Here is a 22,450-nt window from a genome sequence, read left to right as displayed (position 1 = left end):
TTTTAAAATTACAAAAAATAGTTTATTTTTTGTAATTTTAAAGAAATGGTTTGATTCAGTGACATATAACATCCCATTTCTTTATATGCATGAGCCATTTGAAAGCCTGCCATGCTTTAAAAGCTTTTATTATTATTATTATTATTATTATTATTATTATTATTATTAGCCATATGGTGCAAGGAAGCCTGAGGTGTATGCTGCACGAGGCAAAAAAAAAAAAAAAAAAAAAAAAAATTCTGAATTACCGAGAGAGAGAGAAAGAGAGAGAGAGAGAGAGAGAGAGAGAGAGAGAGAGAGAGAGAGAGAGAGAGAGAGAGAGAGAAGTAGAAGGGAATCACCAAGAAAGAGAAGAATGGTGATATCCAGCTCAGGACCTTCTGGGTATGCCAAGCCCATACTCACCAGATGTGAGCCCCCTGGGGTTAATCCTACAGAAGCTCTCTGATTTGAGCCCCTACAAAGATTAGGCCAAGTCTAATCCAGTGAAGGTGGAAAGAAACCTTCATTGGATCCACTAATGCAGTGGTTCTCAACCTTTTTGGATGAGGTACCACTGGAAATTTGGCAAGGTCGTCAGGTACCCCCACCCAAGATTATTGTATCATAGTGTACTGTATTACAGTGGAACCAAAAAATAATTGCTACTCTAAGAATTTTAAACTAAAAAAAAATATAAGTATTACTAAGACTCCAAATTAAAAAATAGACTTGCTCAGTGAATCTAAGGATAGACATGCTTCAACAAATTTTCAGTGACTTTGCCGAAATTAAGTGTCAAAGCTGATAATTGACAGCGAATATCTACTGAAGCATCAAGTCTGTTTCCCTTTTTTGATTTTGTGTCACAATATTTGATGTCATCACAAATGGTAGAACTGCTTTGGCTGCTGTATTAGGGAAAGAGTACAACAAACGAGCCCAGAATGAAGACAGTGGAAAATAAAAAAAAAACTTTTTTTGGAGTGATGTGTCACAAGAGTAGCAATCAGTTCTTCTTTTGTGGATAGGACAGAGGAGTTTCAGTTTTTCAAGAAAGAGTTAGCTATGCACCTGTAATTTTCAATGTCTGCATTGACAGGAAAATATTTTTCAAAAGACATTGACAGCTGTGTGAGGTGGTCAGTTATTACTTTCTGTAAATGTGATGCTGTGGACTAGCAACCCAAAGGTCGCGGGTTCGAATCCCACCTCGGGCTTGGATCAAAAGTACTGCAAAAACCTTGGAAGGTGCATTATGGCCACAGAAGCCGATGCACCAACTAATAAAAAAAAATTCACACCAAACAAAAAAAATTTAAAAAAAAAGATGCTGCGGAGATATTTTTTTCAACAGGACATGTAGTAAAAGTATTTAAAGTATCATATTGTCCTGCTTCAGCTGTCTTTCTCCAAAAAATAATTTTATCTTTGAATGCAAAGATTTTATAGTTAGCCTTGAAAAGTTGTGTTTTTATCTTGAAGTGATAGATTCAGTGCATTCAGTTTGTCAAATGAATTGGCAGGGTATGTAGCCCCTTGTGGATTATAATCACTAGATATAAAGTCAATGAATCTCTGCAGTGTATCTTGAATATTTTTTCTTTTTTTTTTTTTTTTTTTTGTGGCTCCAGCTTTATGATCACTAAGAAACATTGCAATTTCAGAGCTTAATTCAGAGAATCTCATTAACACTTTACCTCATCTGATGTGCTTTGGTGTAAAAAATTAGTCAGTTGTAGTCACTGCCCATTTTGTTGCAAATCTCCCAGAAAAGCCTTTGTATTTAAGCCACTAGATTTCACATAACTAACGATTTCTATTAGTGTCTTAAAATATCTTTCTGTTTTCATGGAATGTTTTTCACAGCTAAATTTTCCCTGTGGAGTACATGATGATGACTACTTTAATGGGAAAAGTGTGCTACTGCCATGATTCTCATAACAACACCTGAAATGGGACCTTGGCTAGCCTTGGTAATTAAGTTAATGCAGGCCCACCTCCTCAAGTTAAGGACGGGTATCCCTTTTCTTCTGCCTGGTTAAAGTGGCACATACAAACCACATGTAATTTACATTCACCCAAACTACAGCATTCTGTAAACAATATGGTGATTACTGACGGAGTTGAAATCTGTTCCAGGTGCTGACGCTACACAGAACAGTTACATGTATACATGTTTTTCTATAGAGTCTTTGAGCATTTTATTACTTTTTATGGATTTGTATGAGAAGGTTTATAATCAGGAGTTTCCTAGCTGAACTAGATGATTGTATAAGAAAAGTGTTTGTATATATGTATATATATATATATGTAAGTTTAAAAAAAAAAAAAAAAAAGTACAGATGTCAATATACTTCTTCCAGTCAATTTCATGAGCACAAAAAAGCTGTCAATTTTTTCAAAAATATCTGCTCCTGTTGTAGTGGTTTTCCAATCACCACAGATAAGAATGTTTTCGCTCTCTTTGAAATAAGCGATTGACTTACTATTCAAGTCTTGATGATGGACTTGGTAAATGGTCATGATTATACTTGCCACTTGGTCTGTGATATTGAGGTGCTCTCAACTCGTTTTCGCATCTTTTCTCAGGATTTCCTGTTCTCTCCATAGAATCTAACTTTCTCTTTGTTTCTCTTACTAAAAATTCATCCATGATTGGATGGTGCAAAATAAAAAATAGTTATGGAGAAAAAACCACTGTGTTGTTCCAGCACAAACTCACAATGCAAAGCTTTTCTGGGACTCATATCCACTGTACATCTGTATTTCTAAGATTTTTGTAAACAGGCAGGACTTGTCAGTGAATAATTACTGCAAATACCCAGTTTCTCCCCTCAGCTGGAGATGCAATAAAAGAGTATTTGAAGAGAACACTAATTACAAATAGCTACCTCTGGAGGCAAATATGGCTACCATTTGTCAAGTGTGATACATTAGTTGCAAAGTAAATTTTTGGAAACTACAGTATATGACATACTTTTGTGAACTAGCAGTTACATTTAGGATAGCAAAAACTGCTAGGGGGGCCCGCGGTTGAGAATCGTGGCACTAATGGAACATACTGCACACTCATTCCTGGCTCGTATGTACTTCTTTGAGGCCAAATCATGTCTATATACTGGTCTGCAGTAGAATGCTGTCCCAATGGGCATAGGAAACTGCAATATTTTATTAGCCTTCCTTGAATGCCCATCAACATAACATCAACATAATATGAGAGATGCTTGATGGTGTGCCTGGTTTAATCTAATCATACTCTTTGACATTTAGTCAAGAAATATATTTAGATTAAACCAGGCACACCATCAAGCATTTCTCATATTGTGGAGTTATATACTTCATAACTGGGTTGTCACTATTGCAACAGGGGTACCTGCCCATCCACCAACGATAAAGCTGTTTATGCATGGGTTTATGCATTTCCATCGTTTCTACTACCCAGGTAGTATTCATGCATTGTTTGATTATATCTCATATTTTGAATACCTTCACAACTAGTTGCCTAGGTATTGCAATACTTTGAATAAGTAACGCTTCTCTAGTAGCGAAGACCACTGTTATTTATTCCCAGATGGCACCACCACCACCCAGATGGCACTGTTTCGAAGCTGGTTGGCTTCATCATCGATGGGTGTTTGAATTATTCAAGCTCAAAGAGGGTTTCTGACAGAAGGATGGAGGGATATAAGCAAATTATATGCATATGTGGCATCTAGTCTGTAATCAAGTCGATACTGAATACAGTAGAGTGTTAGTTAGCCGGAATAATTAATGTTAGACTTCTTCCAGATAGCCAGATTTTCCAGATAATCGAACATAAGATAAGATTAAATAAATTTTGTTATAATGTATTATGGTAAAAGAAAAAGACTTTAAAGAGCATGAAAAAAATAATAATAACTTATACATAAAAATTTGCACATTTACATATGTATATGTACGTTCGGATAGTTATTTTATTGCAAATTTTATGTGGAAAAAATTTTAAAGTAATTTTTTGAAATAATGTTTGATCGTTTTTTTTTTTTTTTTTTTTTTTTGCTGCTAAATCTCTTAAGTTCCTTAACAATATCAATTTGGTTATATTGCATTCTTCCTGGTTTTCTGTCTATTTCGGTGCTGTTTCTAATGCCATAATAGCTTCGCTGCTTGTTGGCCCTGGAATTTCTTCGATGGGGACTTCCTCCTCTTCACGATAATTCCCAGAAATTTCTTCTTTCAAACGAACAGAGACAATGTTGTCATCTGATAACATTTGAAACCTTTTATCAGGAACATCCGATGAAAGCCATTTGTCAGTGTCTTTTTGTCACAATCCTCTTATCCAGGAATGAAGGAAAGAATTTTAACAAATTCTTCCTTTGGGAGTGAGTTTGGTCGAATATTTTCACTACATGTTGTTCCCGAATCAGCCTCTGGCCAGAGTTTCCACCATCCACAGGCAAGTGTTAATTCAGAAACATTGTTCCATGCCTTAGCAATCATAAAAACTGATTCCAAAATGTTCAGATTTTTATGAAACAAAATTATACCTTCCGAATCTTCGTTGGAAAGAAGCAAACGTAATAACCTTTTCAAAGTTTCCAAATCACTTTTAAAACCTTTTAAAAGTCATAGTCGACTATGGATAGTTTGGATAGATCCTTCACTGTCCATAGGCAACACATTCTGATATAGATTGTTGTTGATGTCCCCACGCTAAACTCTTTGGCGAGATTTCCTAAATTTTCACCTTTTCTAATTCTATTAATAATTTCCATTTTTTGTTGCAATGTTAAAACTATGCATTTTCTTTTCATTGACATTTTATTGTAAAAAACTAAAAAATAATAAATTGCCCAGTTTCAGGCTGATATTATTCTTTCCAAATCTGGAACTAAACTAAACATAATATGAAATAAAGAGAAGAAAATATGTCACGGAAAATAGGGTTCACAGAAGCAAATGACTAAACTCAGTCATTCATAGTTTCCGAGAAAACTCATTAGTCCTAATCCAGCATTTCACCAAGATATATGACGTTAAAAACAGACAGAAATACTCTTGTAACATAATAAACATTTCTCTCAGATGTTACCATTAATAAAAAAAAAAGAAAAGAAAAGAAAAATCAGCTTTTCAAATTATTCCGGATAACTTACTTCCAGATAATTGACGTTCCAATGTACTTCACAAAGAAATATTCATTAGAAGGTTGTGTAGGGGTTTTAACAATAAAAATGTCTTAATGCTTTCGTTTGTATTTCATATCCTTTTAAGGGTTTGTTTGTTTGTTATTTGGTTTTTAGGAGCATTATCAACTAAGGCCATATTGCTCCCGGGGGGGGGATATGCGGTGGTCATTCCCTGACCTTTCTGCATCCTCTGTATTTGGTGGTCACGGGCTTGAACACTGGTCTAATCAAGAAGCGTGTGCTACGCACTGCTGCTCCTGACCACCTGGCTATGGAGGCACCTCCTTTTAAGGGATTTTACTTCTTTTACCAAGTGAGATTGTGAAATCATTTTGAAAGAAGTTTGGAATTGTATCATTAAAGTCTTGCTTAGGAAAAAACACCATTCTGCATATATAAAATACAGTAGAACGTCAGTTATCCGGAATAATTTGAAAGGCTGATTTTTCTTTTTATTTATTTTTTTAATAATGGTAGTATTTAAGACAAATGTTTATTATACTACAAGAGTATTTGTTTTTTTTTTTACTGTTTTTACTATCTGTTTTTTTACATCCTATTTTGGGTGAAATGTTGGATTAGGACTAATGGGTTTTCTTGGAAATTATGAGTGATAGAGTATAGTCATTCACTTCCGTGAACAAAATTTTCCATAACATATTTTGTTCTCATCATTTCATATTATGTTTAGTTTAGCTTCAGATTCGGTAAGAATAATACCGGCTGAAAACTGCGATTTATTATTTTCTCAGTTTTTTTTATGATAAAATATCAACGAAAAGAAACATTACTGAAATGGGCAGAAAACCAGGAAGAATGCAATATAATCAAATTGATATTATTAAGGAACTTGGGAGATTTCGCAGAAAAAAAAAAAACAGTCCCAACAAACAAAACAAAAAACGATTGAACATTATTTTAAAAAATTACTTTAAATTTTTTTCCCACATAAAATTTGCAGTAAAATATCTATCCAAATATACATATGTAAATGTGCAAATTTGTAGTTATAAGTTATTATTATTTTTAATAAAATAAAATTGTTTTTTTCACGATATTCAAAGTATTTTTCTTTTACCATAATACATTATAGCAGAATTTACTTAATTTTACCTTACGTTCGATTATCCGGAAAATTTTGCTATACGGTCTGACATTAATTATTCTGGATAACTGATTAATTATTCTGGATACCATAAATTAAAATTAAATTATGTTAAAATTTTAATTCTTTTTGAATGATCTTTATTTACAAAGTGATTGCAAAACCATTTGTAAAGCAGTTTGGAATTGTATTATTAAATTGTTGTTTAGGAAAAATCTCTATTCTGCATAAATAAAATATAAACAAAAAAAAAAGATTTTCGCTATGATTTTGCAGACACTGAGAGAGCCAAGGCCTGGATATAATTATGAATAGGATTACTATGTTTTTTTAATGAAAATGTATTTTAATTTTTGTATTTAATGGTTTCTTACATAAAACACTAATTTTGTCTGGATTTAGGATTTTTGTGTTTCTGTGTGAATTGATTGATAATTTTACTTGAACAAAAAATAAAATTACAGAACTTTTTTCACTGTTTTATAATATGATATTAGTGTTGCTAATATTGAGGTACCCTAGAAAAACCAATGATACAAATTGGCAGTGTCTTGGTTTTATTTCAGAGTTCATTTTGTTTTGTTTTTTCATCTTCAGAATTTGTTCTGTCCTGAGTTTCATTCTTGAAAATGTGGTCACCCAATGAAAAACAAACTTGTCTACATGCACCAACTACACAGCTAATACCTGTCATCAGATGGCTGTACATGACATTTTGAAACATAAATATGACACGATCATAATAAAATAATTCAAATACTTTTACATAAAAACAAAATTTATTGTTAGAAAATAAACTGCATGTACAGTAAAATAAATAATTAAAAGTGCTGAAATCTGCTATATAATAAAATAGCTAACTTAATTAAAAAATAATAGAATCCCTAGAAAAACTAGCATTAAGAAAATAAAAACAGTTTAAAATCAGCAATTTACCTTAAAAATGATATGTAGACACTTGAATGCTACAGAACACGAAGAAATTTATTATATCTATTTCATGATTTGGCTAATTTCTCTAACCTTAGGGAAATTGACATGGATATTAAACAGGAATAAGATGAAGTTTTTGTTATTAATTCTAGTGTTGTTACAATTTCAAATTAGAATTTTTCTAATTAAAATAATTAGAAACTGCAGTCAGAGGTAGTGAACTGTTACTTTCTCATCCTCTCACTGTATTTAATTTCTAATTTTATTGATAGCAGCTGTGAGTTGTGATTAGTAGGAATCAATGAGAGAGACATTATCAGCTAGTCTTGTTAGAACATGCGTTAGACTGACATTGCAAACATGATCCAGAAAGATTTTCGCAATGCTCCCAAGATATCTTTAGGTCAGTCTCTACTAGTGAAGTCAGGGGCTGTGGTATCTTTTAAAAACCTTGAATAGGACTCAAGGATCTTATTCCTGTATGTTTGTATAGTGTTTCATTCAAATATGTAGAAATTGGTGTAGCTGTTCATAATGATGCCTCTCTCTCTCTCTCTCTCTCTCTCTCTCTCTCTCCCCCCCCTCCCAGATGAGAACACATTGAGAATCATTTTCAAGAATTTCAGCTAATCTGTAAAGAAAACATTGGTCTACTTTCTAGTCTCCAAAGACAGTGTGGTCTTTATTAATAGGCTCTCCTGTGGTGGAGGTGGGTGGGAGATATGGGTCATATTACATAGAAATTCAAGAAACCTATTGAAACTGTTCCCAAAAATTATTAGATAGTGCTTTGCCTCTTAATTTAATTTATATAAAAATTATTTCTGATATTTTTTCATATTCTTTTCAGCAAACAGCGACAACCACTGCTTGCTGAAACCAGGAATTTTACACTTATGATAAAAAATTTTGTTGATTTTCCAGACTTTAAAATTAGGAGGTAAGATGAAAATTTTTGCCTACTCTAATATTTAAGTGCTCAATAAAATAGTCATTTATAAATGGCTCATTTAACAATGTATAGAAAAGCAAGCAAATTACTGTTTTACTTTGCAAAAACAAAAATATTTTTGCCATATACAGTACTTCATTGTACTTGGATTGCAGTTCACTAAACAGTCTCAAATTTGGTTTGTTTTAGTATTTAAAATCTGTCACCGAAGATTCATTGATAACTGGTAAAATGAGCACAAATGTTACATGGTGTGATAAATGACTTGGATTGGTCATTTAATCAGGGTATGGCAAACATGGACTTGACCATGTTTGCCATACCCTGAATATGCTACTTACCAAGTCATGCATAGAAATGCTACTGACCATTCATTTTAAAAATATGACTACAACTGTAATTATTTAAATTAGTTACGGGCAACCTTTTCCTGCAGTGTGTCACATGTTATTTTGGAAATGTGCTAAATGTCACTTAGGAGTGGATCTGCTACTGTCTGAATGCCTGAAATGTGACCCTGAATTTGTGTGTATGTGGCCAAGTCGGCATGGTTGATTGGCCAAAAAAGGGTGATTAGGTTAAACATGTGAATATTTTAAATGCTGTTCAAAACTATATTTATACATGAATGAATTTATTACTGATTCTGTATAAAGTAGACATTTTATTACTATTACTTAATTAACAAAACTTCAATCTGCTATCAGTTTTACAACATTGAATTTCTCATCAATAGAAATAATTACAGTACCTTCAACAATGTCAATAAATTAACTTCCATATTTTCTATTCATCCATTTCATCCTCAAAAGGACTAACAAGTTCATAAATCATTATTCCATCTGAACTGTAACTTGTGTCTTCATCACTGTCATCAATTGGTGTTATTAGAGGGCCACACAACTCTTCCATCACCGCATCCTTTCTCCAGTATTCTTCTTCGGAATTTGATACATGAGCACAATATTTTTTTCCAAGTTTCTTCACCAATTGAAGTTAGTTCACAAATAGTTAATTCTAACAATCTATCCATAGATATATCTCCACTAATATTAAATTTCTACTATATTTTTTAAACCTATCCACACATATTCAGTGGCATTAATATCACAATGGAATGATGACAATCTTAAAACTAGGAATCCATTTTGTTCAAACATGGAATTGAATTTATATATTTTAGGTTGAGCGTAGCATTTTGCCAGATATAAAAGTTTAACTTTTCTAAGATCATCACTGAAAGCAATATTATTCTGGGAAAGCCAATCCATTATTTCCTCTTTTCTGGATAATGAGTTAGGAAATTTGTTTAACTGTATAGAATGATAGGGTGCATTTTCTATTATTATGACAGCCTTTTCAGATAAAGTGAATAACAATTTATGTGATGCCTGTTTTAAAAAAATTGCTGGATTCATCTGACCGTAATAATCCACCATTGTTATGTTTGCCATGTACACTAAATTTGATTTAGGAATAAATACCATTTACTGCACATAAAACAAGTCATTTTGAAGCATTTCCTTATCGATAGATGCTGCAAATGTTTTTACTTTGCCAGCATATAATAAATCTCAAATTGCTATTGATCCAAATTTCATCAATATTAGCATTAGCATTAGTAGAAGCACATGACGCAAGAAAGCAAGCTTATTCAGCATCAGCCAAAAAAAAAAAAAAAAAAACCTTCTCGTTTCACCAAACTATTCATTCCAAATATTTGTCTAGTTCTGCCTTGAATTTATTTAAGCTATCAACTTCCACAACAACAGATAGAAGTTTGTTCCAGCAATCAATTACCCGCTGGCTAAAGACAAACTTCCACACATCTCTTCTACAACTGTCTTTCCTCAGTTTGAATCTATGCCCCCTCAGGTTTGTAATCTGAACAAGAGAAAGAATCCCATCAGCATTGAGCCTGCTCAATCTATTCAAGGCTTTATACACCTCAATCAGATAACCTCGCAGGTGCCTAGTCTCCAGAAGCTGCAATTTTCAGAACTTAAGCCTTTCTTCATAAGAGCACCCCTTTGTTCCCTTCACAAATCTTGTTGCCTTTCTCTGTACTCGTTCCAGCAGCTCTACATCCTTCTTGAAATGAGGCCTCCAGACTTGTATACAGTACTCAAGGTGTGGCCTGACCATTGCCTTATACAAGGGAATAATCACCTCCTTATCCCTGCAAAAAAAATTCCTGTATATCATTGATAAGACACCATGAGCTACTCTTGCAGCCCATCTGCACTGCTCAGAGAACTTCATATCTGCCTGTACAATTACCCCCCCCCCCCGGTCCTTTTCATTCTCTACCACTCTCAGTGTAGTACCACAGAGTTGATACGTTGCTCTGGGGTTGCTGTTTCCCATATGTAGTACTTTACATTTGTCAATGTTAAACTTCATTTGCCACCTCTCAGCCCATCTGCTCAACCCTTCCAGATCCTGTTTCAGCAGCATAGAGGCGCCTCCGTAGCCAGGTGGGAAGGAGCAGCAGTGCATAACACACGCTTCTTGATTAGACCGGGGTTCGAGCCCGTCGCCACCAAATACAGAGGATGCAGAACGGTCAGGGAATGACCACCGCATATTCTCGGAGAAATATGGCCTTAGTTGCTAATGCTCCTAAAAACCAAATAACAACAGCAGCAGCATAGCGTCAATAGTGTCCTTAACAATTGTGCCAACCTTTGTATTGTCTGTAAACTTGGACATTAAGCTTGATATACCGTCATCAATATTATTTATAAATACAGAAAACAATAATGGACCCAACACTGAACCCTGAGGGACTCCACTGATAACATTAGTCCACGATGAGCAGTGTCCATTGATTACCACTCTCTGTCTTCTCCCCTTCAACCAACCCTTTATCCATAGCAGCAATTTGCATCCAATGCCACACTGCTCCAATTTGTGCAGCAGTCTTCCATGTGCAACAGTATCAAAAGCCTTTCTAAGATCCAAGTATATAATATCAAAGTTATTCTTTGCATCCAGTTCTTTTGTGACTGCATCACAGTATCCAATCAAATTGGTCAGGCAAGATTTCCCCTTAACAAAACCATGCTGTGTCCGAGCTATAACTGAAGTCTTGTCTAGATGATCCTGCAGTGCTTCTTTAACCAGTGCCTCCATTAATTTTCCTGGAACAGAAGTTAAACTCACAGGTCTATAATAACTTGTGTCAGCCTTTGGTCCTCCTTTGTGAATTGGGGTCACATTTGCACATCTCCAGTCTATGGGTACCTCCCCTGAGCCCAAGGAAGTTCTCATAATAATTATGGCTAAGGGTTTGCTTACTTCCTTTGCTGCCTCCTATAATATAACTGGATAGATCCCATCCACCCTAGGTGCCTTTCTTGTGTTTATCTTCAACAATTTCTCCTCCACTTTACTCTCAGTTATTACAAGATTATCTAGCTTACTGCCAGAGTTGAATACACCTCTGGCATTCCTCTCGCTGAATAACTCCTCATGTGTGAATATCGATGCAAAATATTCATTTAGTTTGTTAGCTATCTGAGCAGGATCATCAACAGTTGAACCATCGATATTAAGTGGACCAATCTGATTCATCCCCTTCCTTCTAGAGTTTACATAAGTAAAGAACTCTTTGCTGTTTTTCTTTGCATCCCTTGCCAAAGATTTCTTGTAATCTGCCTTCGCCTGCCTAACCTCCTTTGTAACTTGGCTACAGATCAACTTATATCTATCATAGGCTTCTGTGTCACGTGTTAATTTATATGTATTCCATGCATTTTTATTTTCTTCCCTATGTCTCATTAGTTCATCTGACATCCATTTAGGCCTAAACTTTGAACAATATTTCTTAGTTGGTATGTAAAGCCTAGTAGCTTCCAAGATAAGTTCTTTGAATGCTTCCTATTTTGAATTTGCTGTTGGTAACATCATCAGTTAGTCCCACTGTATAGAATTTAAATACTGTCTCAGACCATCGTAGTCGCCTTTACAAAAGCAATAACCCTTCCCTTTACCCCTGATGGTAGTTACCTCTTTGAGTAAATCCCACTTCAGCACGCTGTGATCACTGCCACATAGTGGTTCCTCTATCTGCAGATTCTTAATGCATGAAGAATCACTACTGAAAATCACTACCAATATCATGTCAACGCATTGTGAAGGCATTCACAATATGAGATATAACTAAAACGATGCCGTTTCACCTACTTTGATGATTTACTCTGAACTAAAATGATTCTTTGCACTAACTTGTTCCCCCAGTTAAAGTCTTGATTAAAGTAAACACAAAATATGACTTTTCTCTTGTGAATGAAGTTTTTGCTGCTGGAGCATGGAAAAAGATTTGGAGGGCAGAAAGCTACAGAAAATTAGATTTGGCTCTGCATTTAATAAAGACGAATACAAAGTGTTGCAGTGTTGAAGAGTCACAATCCTTAAATCTGAATGCAATGAAATTTATTCAAAGGAAGTTCCTTATTTTGAATCTGTAGGAATTCTGAGAAGGAGAAAAGGGAAGTGAAGGTTATTGGTAAGCAATCTTGATGAATAAACAATAGTGTTCTTTAGTGAGTATTAGGTGATAGTGTGGAAGAATATCAGTGAAGTCTATTGTGAAGTAAGTACATAGCATTTTTTTGTTTGTAAATTGTTCAACAAAAACCCTTGTAACAATCAAACATTTTGCTTTTTTTTTATTGAATTAAAAAAATATTTTTACTTTGCTTTTCGTAGTACCTCACTTCAATGGTACTACATTTCATCAATTCACACGACTTCATGACACATTGCCCAACCTATGGGTTTCATTGTGAATACTCTTAACCATACCAGGAACCACTGCAAGCTGTGAGAGAAATTTTAATAAATTCAATCGATAAAAATGTATCTTCATTCAAGTATGCAACATGGGCAACTAAATTATTTAGCAATTTTGTCCATTGAAAATGATATTGTAGCAACATTGAATTTTGATGAAACAATAATTATTTATACATATTCTGATTTGAAAGCAAGAAAGAAGTGTTTTACTCATTGTTAAAAATTAAAAATATTGTTTTGTTAAATGTTTATGTATTTTATTTAATTTCATGGTGATTTAATAGTCATATAGTTGTACATACATAGTAGTAATGGAGGCATGTGATGCAAGAAAGCAAACGTATGAGCTTATATAGCATCAGCTAAAAAAAAAAAACAATTTCACACATACATTCCCTATAAAGTTTGTCCAGTTCCTCCTTGAATTTATTTAAACTGTCAACTTCCACAACGACAGATGGAAGTTTGTTCCAGAAATTAACCACCCGTTGGCTAAACGCAAATTTCCACACTTCTATTTTACAACTTTCCCATAATAAACCTCCACAAGGCATTATAAAGTATGATAAAGATAAGACATGGACAGGTAGTAATGATGAAAATATGGAGAGCTTTGAGCCATTTATTGGAGTGGAAAGACTTTGAGGTAGTTGTGTACCATGCACCCATGTTGAACTTGTCCAGAACTTCTAATCAATTGCATTCAAACAGAAAGGAAAATGTGTAGTCTCCTTTGTCCAGAACATGAGCTACAAGTGTCATGTTGATAAAAGGAAAACAATCAACATGTATAGGAAATTACATGTGAGCTAAGCTTCCAGCAGCATAGCATAAAATCATGCAGTGGGTTGGGTAATCAAGAACATTTGCTGGTTACATGCACTAAGTGGCAGAGTATGTTGTAATTTGAATTACCCACACTACTCTGCTACCGATATCTTTATAAATTATATAACTTACTTTCAAATTACAAATTAGAAAATACAACACACACACTACCAGAAGACATGAAACAGCTGTTGTAAGTGACATAAAACAGTTGTTATTACATAAGAAATATATAACAATCAAATCATAAAATGAGGTGCAGCAAGTAGAAAATACAATACAATTACATACAACACAACATAGTTAAGTGCAAATTCTTTCACACTGCAATCCAGACTTAGAACATAGTCTTTCATAAATCAGTTCTACCCACAGAGAGAGAGAAAGCATAATGGTGTCAGAAAAAGTGTCATTATTCATCATAACACTAAACAAAGTTGTCTCACATAAGTGATCTATGTAGTGGAAGAGGAGGATCTGGGACAGAAATATACAGAAATGTGTGATAGGGAATATCACAAGCAAACTTATTAAGGTCAGCAACCCGTGACTGAGTATGTGAGAGCACCTGAAAGGACAGAAACTGATCTTACAAATGAAGATGCCTTGAGGTGCAAGCACATAGTTGGGGTTGCTCTGTGGGCTGCTCCAAGACACATGCTCTGAAATGATGGTGCAGAAATCTGGCCAAAAGTCATTTTAACAGTTGTGATAAGAGACACCTTACCTAAATTAGCATGGAAAGCCATCCTTAACTTTGGAGCAAGTTTATACTTGTTTATGGTCCATTTTAAGAGCCAAAACTCAAATGAGAAGTGACTTAACTGAAGGAAGCAGATGTCCATACTTCTGCAGCATATAAAAGTGGAAAGAATACAAGTTTTTATCTTAGATGTACAATTGTCATAGTTTTTGTAGTTGTAACATCTGAAATATACAACAAATGCTGTTCAGCAGCCTATCAAAGTCATGTGGCATGGATGAGCATCTTAGCCATGTCATGATTGAAGCATAGTTTAGGATCAAACAACCCAAAGACCTGCATGCTTGTTAACAAAGGAGGATATGAGCATTACACACTGTTGGCTGAATATAGGAAGGCACTTGCTTCTATAAGAGTTTCATAAATTCAGAATTTTCTGTTTATTCTTAGTCCAAACTAGTCAAGGTAGTTAACAAATTCCATGAGGATTTTATTAATTGAAGGTAGTTTTCAAAGCAAGATCATCATGAGGAATTTCAGATCATTGTCATAACATAAAGTATCATGCTTGGACCCAACAAATAGGGAGATCAGTATGGTAAATAAGAATCTAGATAAGACACTGCCCTGTGGAACTCCTATAGAGATACATCATATGTATGTTGTTCTATAGCCAGTAGTTGTATACTTTTATAGAGTTGAAAACAGCTTTGAGGTCTATCCTCCCGGCCTTTAAATCTCAAGTTGAGCTTACTGTCAAGCTCATCTTGAGATCTGAGGTCAAGGGGATGAAGCTGGTAATAGCTGGAAGATTAGACACAGTGAATCTATGGGGAAGCAGATAGCAAATTGGAGGAGGCTAATGTGGAAGCATTTGTTTTAGTTAGAACAAGGAGCATCTTCTCAAAAAGTCTCAGAAGACTTGAGACATTGGCTGATAATGCTTGATGGAGAGTAGAAGATTGGATTTTTACTAATCTCATGTTATAATTATTATTATTTATATAGCACATTACTAAGGACATACTACATGTCTGATATGAAGTTAGCATATATAATATAATAACAAGTGATCCAATGTAATACATGTATGTAATGATAGCTTAAAGAAAACATTAGCAATACAATATAGTGTAATAATGTAATATAATATAATAAAGTAGTCACACTCTTTAGCTCCCTAAAAGACTGTTTTTATTAATAGAGTATTACTATTGTTTCGTTATACATTACATTATATTAGCTCTTTCCATGAATTTTTATTATTAATATTTTCAAAATAATCCTACAACAATTATATTTGAATTGTAAGTCTTTCTCCTGTACTTCTGTTTATTATTATTTTTTTATTCTTTTATTGAAATACATAATATAAAATCAATGTTACTGGGGAAAGTTCTTCAAATGATGAAATAAGAAATTGATCCATACTGGGTAACAGAAATAAAAATGAATCACATTTATAAACAGAGGGAAAACATAACAAAAAATTGCATTGCATTACTTCTGTATAATTTTTGCAGAAAAGATGGGTTTTTATATCATTAATCAATACTGAAGGGTGCAATTGAAAATTTTCATCTAGTGCACCTAGAAAGTTTGGGCCAACTCAACAAAGAGTCGCTGCTGATAATCAGATCAAGGGTATTGCTTGCTCTCATTGCCTCTCTAATATGCTGGTGTAAAAAACAGTCATCTAGTAAATCCATAAAAGTCTTGCTACTCTGTGTAAGTGACCAACCCACAGGTTCCACTCAATCAGGAAAGTTAAAAGTCCCCCATTATAAGACATTCTAATTTAATGGCCAATTCTGTATGTCTATATGGTTGTTCGTTATACTCATTACAGTCATTTGGCCTATAACACCCTCTCAATTTCATTTTTTTCCTTCTCAGTGCTGACACCACACCAAGCAAACTCAGTATAGCAGTGGTCTCCCAACAGACTGGGTGCAATATCTTAGTCTCTAAAGTACTTCTAAACCAAGAGCATAACAGGGGAAATTGATGTTGATATTGATATGTGGATAGCAGAACACAGTCAGCTGTCATTGAGGTTTTGGGGTATCCAGACAAAAATCAGAGTGAGAGGACAAGATATTTCACCAGAAGGCTGCACCTGACAGATATGCATGCCTCTCTGAGAACAATTAGAGATGATACTAATTCATCTTTGTGACATCCAGTGCTAAGAAGCACTATTAGCAGATGACAGGCAGAGGCAAGATTACATTCATTTTGTGCATCTCATCAACTCCCTTGCCACATCTCATCATGTAGGGCAACTTAGGTGATAGAGCCTGCTGAAATGAAGAATGACTGTAGATCACTTTAGCATTGAGATAGTTCTGTTTGGGGAGCACATAGAAGGATCCATGTGTGGTAACACATGAAAGAATGGGCTTACCTGCATTCAACAAAAAGCATACAAATCAAACACCAGGAGTAATGATATGGCATGCTGTCATGCCATACACCAGGAGTAATGATATGGCATGCTGTCATGTATAGACTCTCAATAACTGAAACATTGAACTCCAACAATCTTGTCATTAAAATCACCATAGGAATAATGCTTCAAAATTTTTGTTAACTCCAACTGCATTTAATACAGTTTAACAATTTTAATTGGATCCTATAAAACTAGGCTGGTACTGGGATAAATCCAAGCAGAAGTGGGCAGCATACACATCAGTGGAGTGTTCACATGCAGTGATAATAACAGTGGGCAATAGGTTAGATTTATTTACTGACTTATTTATTTAGTTTTTTATTTTAATTAAAACTTTTGTATGTTAAAATAATATATCAATGATACTTACTGTATTTTTTCAGTATTGTTTTTTTTCATTAACTGCTCTACTTTTAATGGGAAAGGAGTAAATTCGATTAGTCAAATTTTCAGTTACCCAAAGTGTTTTACCTTCTCCTTCAGTTTCATTATTTAGAGACCACTGTATGTAAAAGTGATAAATAATATTTCTTCAATCATATTTTTTATTTAAGACTGACATCAGTGTATATAAATTATAGAAATTACCAAATATTTTTTTATCCACAGACGAAATATTCCTCAAGAGAATGAAAGTTATTTAGAAAACTGCCTTTATCATCCTAAATATGATCCTATATGTCCCATTTTTCGTTTGGGTGATATAGTTAGTCTTGCTGATGAGAATTATGAAGAATTGTCAATCAAGGTATGCTTTTTTATTTGCATATTACACATAGCATTAGCATTAGTAGAGGCATACGACGTAAGAAAGCAAGCTTATGAATGATCAGCCAAAAAAAAAAAACCTCCCATTTCACCCCTCCATTCATTCCACATGCCAAATGTCCAGCTCAGCCTTAAATTTATTTAGGCTATTAGCTTTCACAACAAAAGATGGAAGCCTGTTCCACCAATCAACTACCCACTGGCTAAAGGCAAATTTGCGCAAATCTATTCTGCAACTATCTTTCCTCAATTTGAAACTGTGCCCTCAGGTTCTTAGTCTGAGTAAGAGGAAGAATCCCATCAGCATTCAGCTTGCTCAACCCATTCAAGGCCTTATACACCTCAATCAGATCACCTCACAGGTGCCTACTCTCCAGGCACTTCAATTTGCAGAACTTAAGCCTTTCTTCATAAGAGCACTCCTTTGTTTCCCTCACCAATCTTGTTGCCCTTCTTTGCATTCGTTCTAGCAACTATACATCCTTCCTAAAATGAGGCCTCCAGACCTGTACACAGTACTCTAGGTGTGGCTTGACCATTGCCTTGTATAATGGGATAATCACCTCCCTATCCCTGCTAGCAAAATTCTTATATATCATTGACAAGACTCCATGACCTGCCCTGGCAGCTAGTCTGCACTGTTCAGTGAACTTTATATTTGACTGCATAATTACCCCCAGGTCTCTTTCACTTTCCACTTCCCTGAGTATCACACAGTTATCACGTTTCCCTTCGGTTATTGCTACCCATATGCAGTACTTTGTATTTGTCAATGTTAAACTTCAGTTGCTATTTCTCAGCACATTTTCCCAACTTATCTAGATCCAGTTGGAGTAGCATACCATCTTTACTGTTGTTAACAACACTGCTAACCTTTGTATCATCTGCAAACTTGGACATTAAACCTGATATACCTTCATCAATATCATTGATAAATATACAAAACAACTATGGGCCCAACGCCGAACCCTGAGGAACTCCACACTAATAACATTTCTCCACGAAGAGCAGTGTCCATTGATTAACACTGTCGTCTTCCACTCAACCATCTGTTTATCCATTGTAGCAACTTACTCTTAATGCCATACCTCTCCAATTTGTACAGTAGTCTTCCATGTGCAACAGTATCAAAAGCTTTCCTGAAATCCAAGTATATGATATCAAAATTATTTTTGAGATTCAGTTCCTCTGTGACCACATCATATCAGAAGGTGCCTCTGTAGCCAGGTGGGAAGGAGCAGCAGTGCGTAGCACACGCTTCTTGATTAGACCGGGATTTGAGCCCGTCACCACCAAATACGGAAGATGCGGAAAGGTAAGGAAATGACCACCTCATATCCCAGAGCAATATGGCCTTAGTTGCTAATGCTCCTAAAAACCAAATAACAAACAACAACAAACAAAATCCAATCAGATTGGTCAGGCAAGACCTCCCTTTAACAAACCCATGCTGTGTCTTAACTATTACTGCAGTCTTGTCTAGATGATCCTGCACTGCTTCTTTAACCAGTGATTACATTATTTTCCCCAGAACACAAGTTAAACTAACAGGCGTGTAGTTATTTGTGTCACATTTTGAATCCCCTTTGTGAATTGGTGATACATTTGCACACCTCCAGTCCATGGGGACCTCCCCTGAGTCTTAAGGAAGCTCTCATAATTATGGCTAATGGTTTGCTTACTTCCTTTGCTGCCTCCTTTAATATAACTGGATAGATCCCTTCCACTCCAGGTGCCTTCCTTATGTTTAACTTCAACAATTTCTCCTCCACTTTGCTCTCAGTTATTTATTACAAAATCACTTAGCTCCCTGTTAGTGTTTGATAAACTTCTGGCACTCCCCCTCATTGAATAACTCCTCACGTGTGAATTTAGATGCAAAATACTCATTTAGTTTATCAGCTACCTGAGCATGATCATCAATAGTCAACCCATCTATGTTAAGTGGTACAATCTGATTCATCCCTTTCCTTCTAGAGTTTACATAAGTAAAGAACTCTTTGCTGTTTTTCTTTGCATCCTTTGCCAAAGATTTCTCGTAATCTCCCTTCACTTGCCTAACCTCCTTTGTGACTTGATTACAGACTAGTTTATACCTGCCATAGGCTTCTGTGTCACCTGGGATTCTTCCTCTTGCTCAGAATAATCACCTGAGAGGGCATAAATTCAAATTGAGAAAAGACAGATGTAGGATAGACGTGAGGAAATTTGCCTTTAGCCAGCGGGTGGTTGGTTGGTGGAATAGACTTCCATCCCTTGTCATGGAAGTTGATAGCCTAAATAAGTTTAAGGCTCAGCAGGACAGGTATTTCGAACGAACAGAGGGTGAAGTGGAAGTGGTTATTTTTTATTTATTTATTTATTTATTTGTTTTTATTTATTTATTTATTTTTTTTTTTTTTGGGCTGATGCTGCATAAGCTTGCTTTCTTGCATCAAATGCCTCTACTAATGCTACTAATGCTAATACCTGATACTTTATATACATCCCATACATTCTTCTTCTCTGCCACGAGCCTCATTAATTCATCTGACATCCATTTAGGCCTGAACCTTGAACAGTATTTCTTAGTTGGAATGAAAAGGATAGTAACCTCCAAAATTAAGTCCCTGAAAGCTTCCCATTTAGAATTCAATGTTGGTAACATCATCAGTTGATCCCACTGTACAGAATTTAAAAACTCTCTGAGACTTCTGTAGTCACCTTTACAAAAGAAAAAGCCCTTCCCTTTAGCCTTGATGGTAGTTACATCTTTCTAAGTAATTCCCACATCAGTACATTGTGATCACTGTCACCCAGTGGTTCCATTATCTGAAAATTCTTAATGCATGAATAATCACTGCTGATAATCAGATCAAGAGTATTACTCCCTCTGGTTGCCTCTCGAACATGTTGCTGTAGAAAACAGTCATCCAATAAATCCACAAAAGTCTTGCTAGTGTGCAAATGACCAACCCACAAGTTCCAGTCAATATCTGGAAAGTTAAAATCCCCCATTATAAGACATTCTGATTTACTGGCCCACTATTTCTCTGCACAATTGCTCATTATACTCATCAAATTCATTAGGCCTATATCAAACACCTACTCATTTTTTTCTTTCCCAGTGCTTATTTCACACCAAACAGACTCAACACTGCATTGTCCACCAACATCAGTTGGATTCACTTCCATAGAATTTGTGTTTCTTAATTAACAGCATAACCCATCATCCCTTCCTGTCCTGTCTATCCTCCCTCTAAACATTGTACTCCCCAAATTCCAACTCTTCACTGCCTATATCTGTGTGACACCAGGTCTCTGATATCCCAACAATATCTGCCTTTGATGTCTTGAGTAGCGCTTCAAGCTCATCAAATTTATTAACTATGCTCCTAGCATTGGTGTACATGCAAGTATACATGCACCTGTTCCTACTCTTAGCCACCCTAACACATCCCATATATTTACTTGTTCCACTATGACTCCTAGCAGTCCTGGAAATCTCCATTACCTTGCTTTCCAGGTGGCTGCTCATTCTAATAGAAGCAGTGCAAGTATCACTTTTGCCACTGCCTGCAGCCACTGTTAACCTTTTAGTCCATGTACCCCCCCCCCACGCTAGTAGTTTTCCAACCCACCTAAAACTGCCTCGATAGCATACAGTATGTTATACTATATAGCATAATTATACTGTATGGTTGCTCTTTCTGCTGTTAATAAAAATATGTTATATAGCAGAGGTTCCTAATTGGGGATTTGTGGACCAGTGTGGTTCACAATTTAAATTCCATCCATGCAAAATTAAAGAAAAAAATATTCAATACTGTTAATTTCAAAAGAGCAGATAAAAACTGTAATTGACGCTAGTCCATTCTCATTGTAATTTTATTGGTCAGTGAGTCTGAAAGTTTGAAAACCACTGCTGTTATATATGCAGCATGTGACCAAAAGCTTTTGGAAAACCCTCTATGAATATTTTGTATTGTACTATAAGTCTCCAGTGCATGCCTGTTTGCTCAGACATACTACTATAAATCTTCTTGTTGGTCTGCTTATGCATCGGGAGCAGTATATTAGAATAGGCTGTGAGTTGGATTTTATTGTGATGATGATGATGACCAAAGTGGGATGGTCATCATCATCAACCATTTTCAATTCACTGTAGGATGAAGGCCTCTCCAGCAACTTTTCAGTTCCTTCTGTTTTGTTCAATGGCCATCCATTTACTGCCCACAAACTCTTGAATCTTCCATCTCCATTGTTGGCTTTCAGGTTTTCTTTTAGATCCTTTTGGGTAAAATTTTGCTATTTTCTTAGTCCATCTGTCATCATGTCCTCAAGCTATGTGTCCTGCCCGTCCTTTTCAGTTCTTTAGTTTTGATAAGAATGTCCTTTACTTGAATTTGCTGTCTAATCCATGTGTTTCTCTTCTTATCCAACAGTCTGATTCCTAATATAATTTGCTTCATTTTTTGCTGTGTAGTTTTCAGTTTCTCTTCCATTCTTTTGGTGAGTGCCCAAGTTTTACTTGCATAAATCATGGTGGGTGCCTCTGTAGCCAGGTGGGCAGGAGCCGCAGTGCATAGCACACGCTTCTTGATTAGACTGGGGTTTGAGCCCATCACCACCAAATACGGAGGATGCGGAAAGGTCAGGGAATGACCACCGCATATCCCTGGAGCAATATGGCCTTACTTGCTAATGCTCCTAAAAACCAAACAACAACAACATAAATCATGGTGGGGAGTATACGTTGGTTCATTATTTTACG

At 35.4% G+C, this 22,450-nt stretch overlaps 1 protein-coding gene across 5 annotated transcripts in view; it reads left to right on the top strand.

The window, feature by feature from the left end:
- The window catches only part of LOC150085931 (P2X purinoceptor 4-like), a 151,036-nt gene that overhangs the window by 55,331 nt on the left and 73,255 nt on the right, over nt 1-22,450 (top strand). For all 5 annotated transcript variants that reach the window (XR_016546946.1, XM_090373595.1, XM_090373596.1 and 2 more), the window contains exons 6-7: nt 8,045-8,134; nt 17,539-17,677. Coding sequence is in view for 4 of the 5 variants with exons in the window: in XM_090373595.1 (XP_090229721.1) it covers nt 8,045-8,134; nt 17,539-17,677 (229 nt within the window). In the remaining variant the exon portion in view is untranslated. The remainder of the gene's footprint in view (nt 1-8,044; nt 8,135-17,538; nt 17,678-22,450) is intronic.

This window comes from Mastigoproctus giganteus, chromosome 5, assembly GCF_048544385.1.
Source record: "Mastigoproctus giganteus isolate SK-2022 chromosome 5, ASM4854438v1, whole genome shotgun sequence".
Lineage (NCBI taxonomy): Eukaryota > Metazoa > Arthropoda > Arachnida > Uropygi > Thelyphonidae > Mastigoproctus > Mastigoproctus giganteus.
The sequence above is the reverse complement of the archived record's forward strand: the minus strand, read 5'-3'. Positions and strand labels throughout refer to the sequence as shown.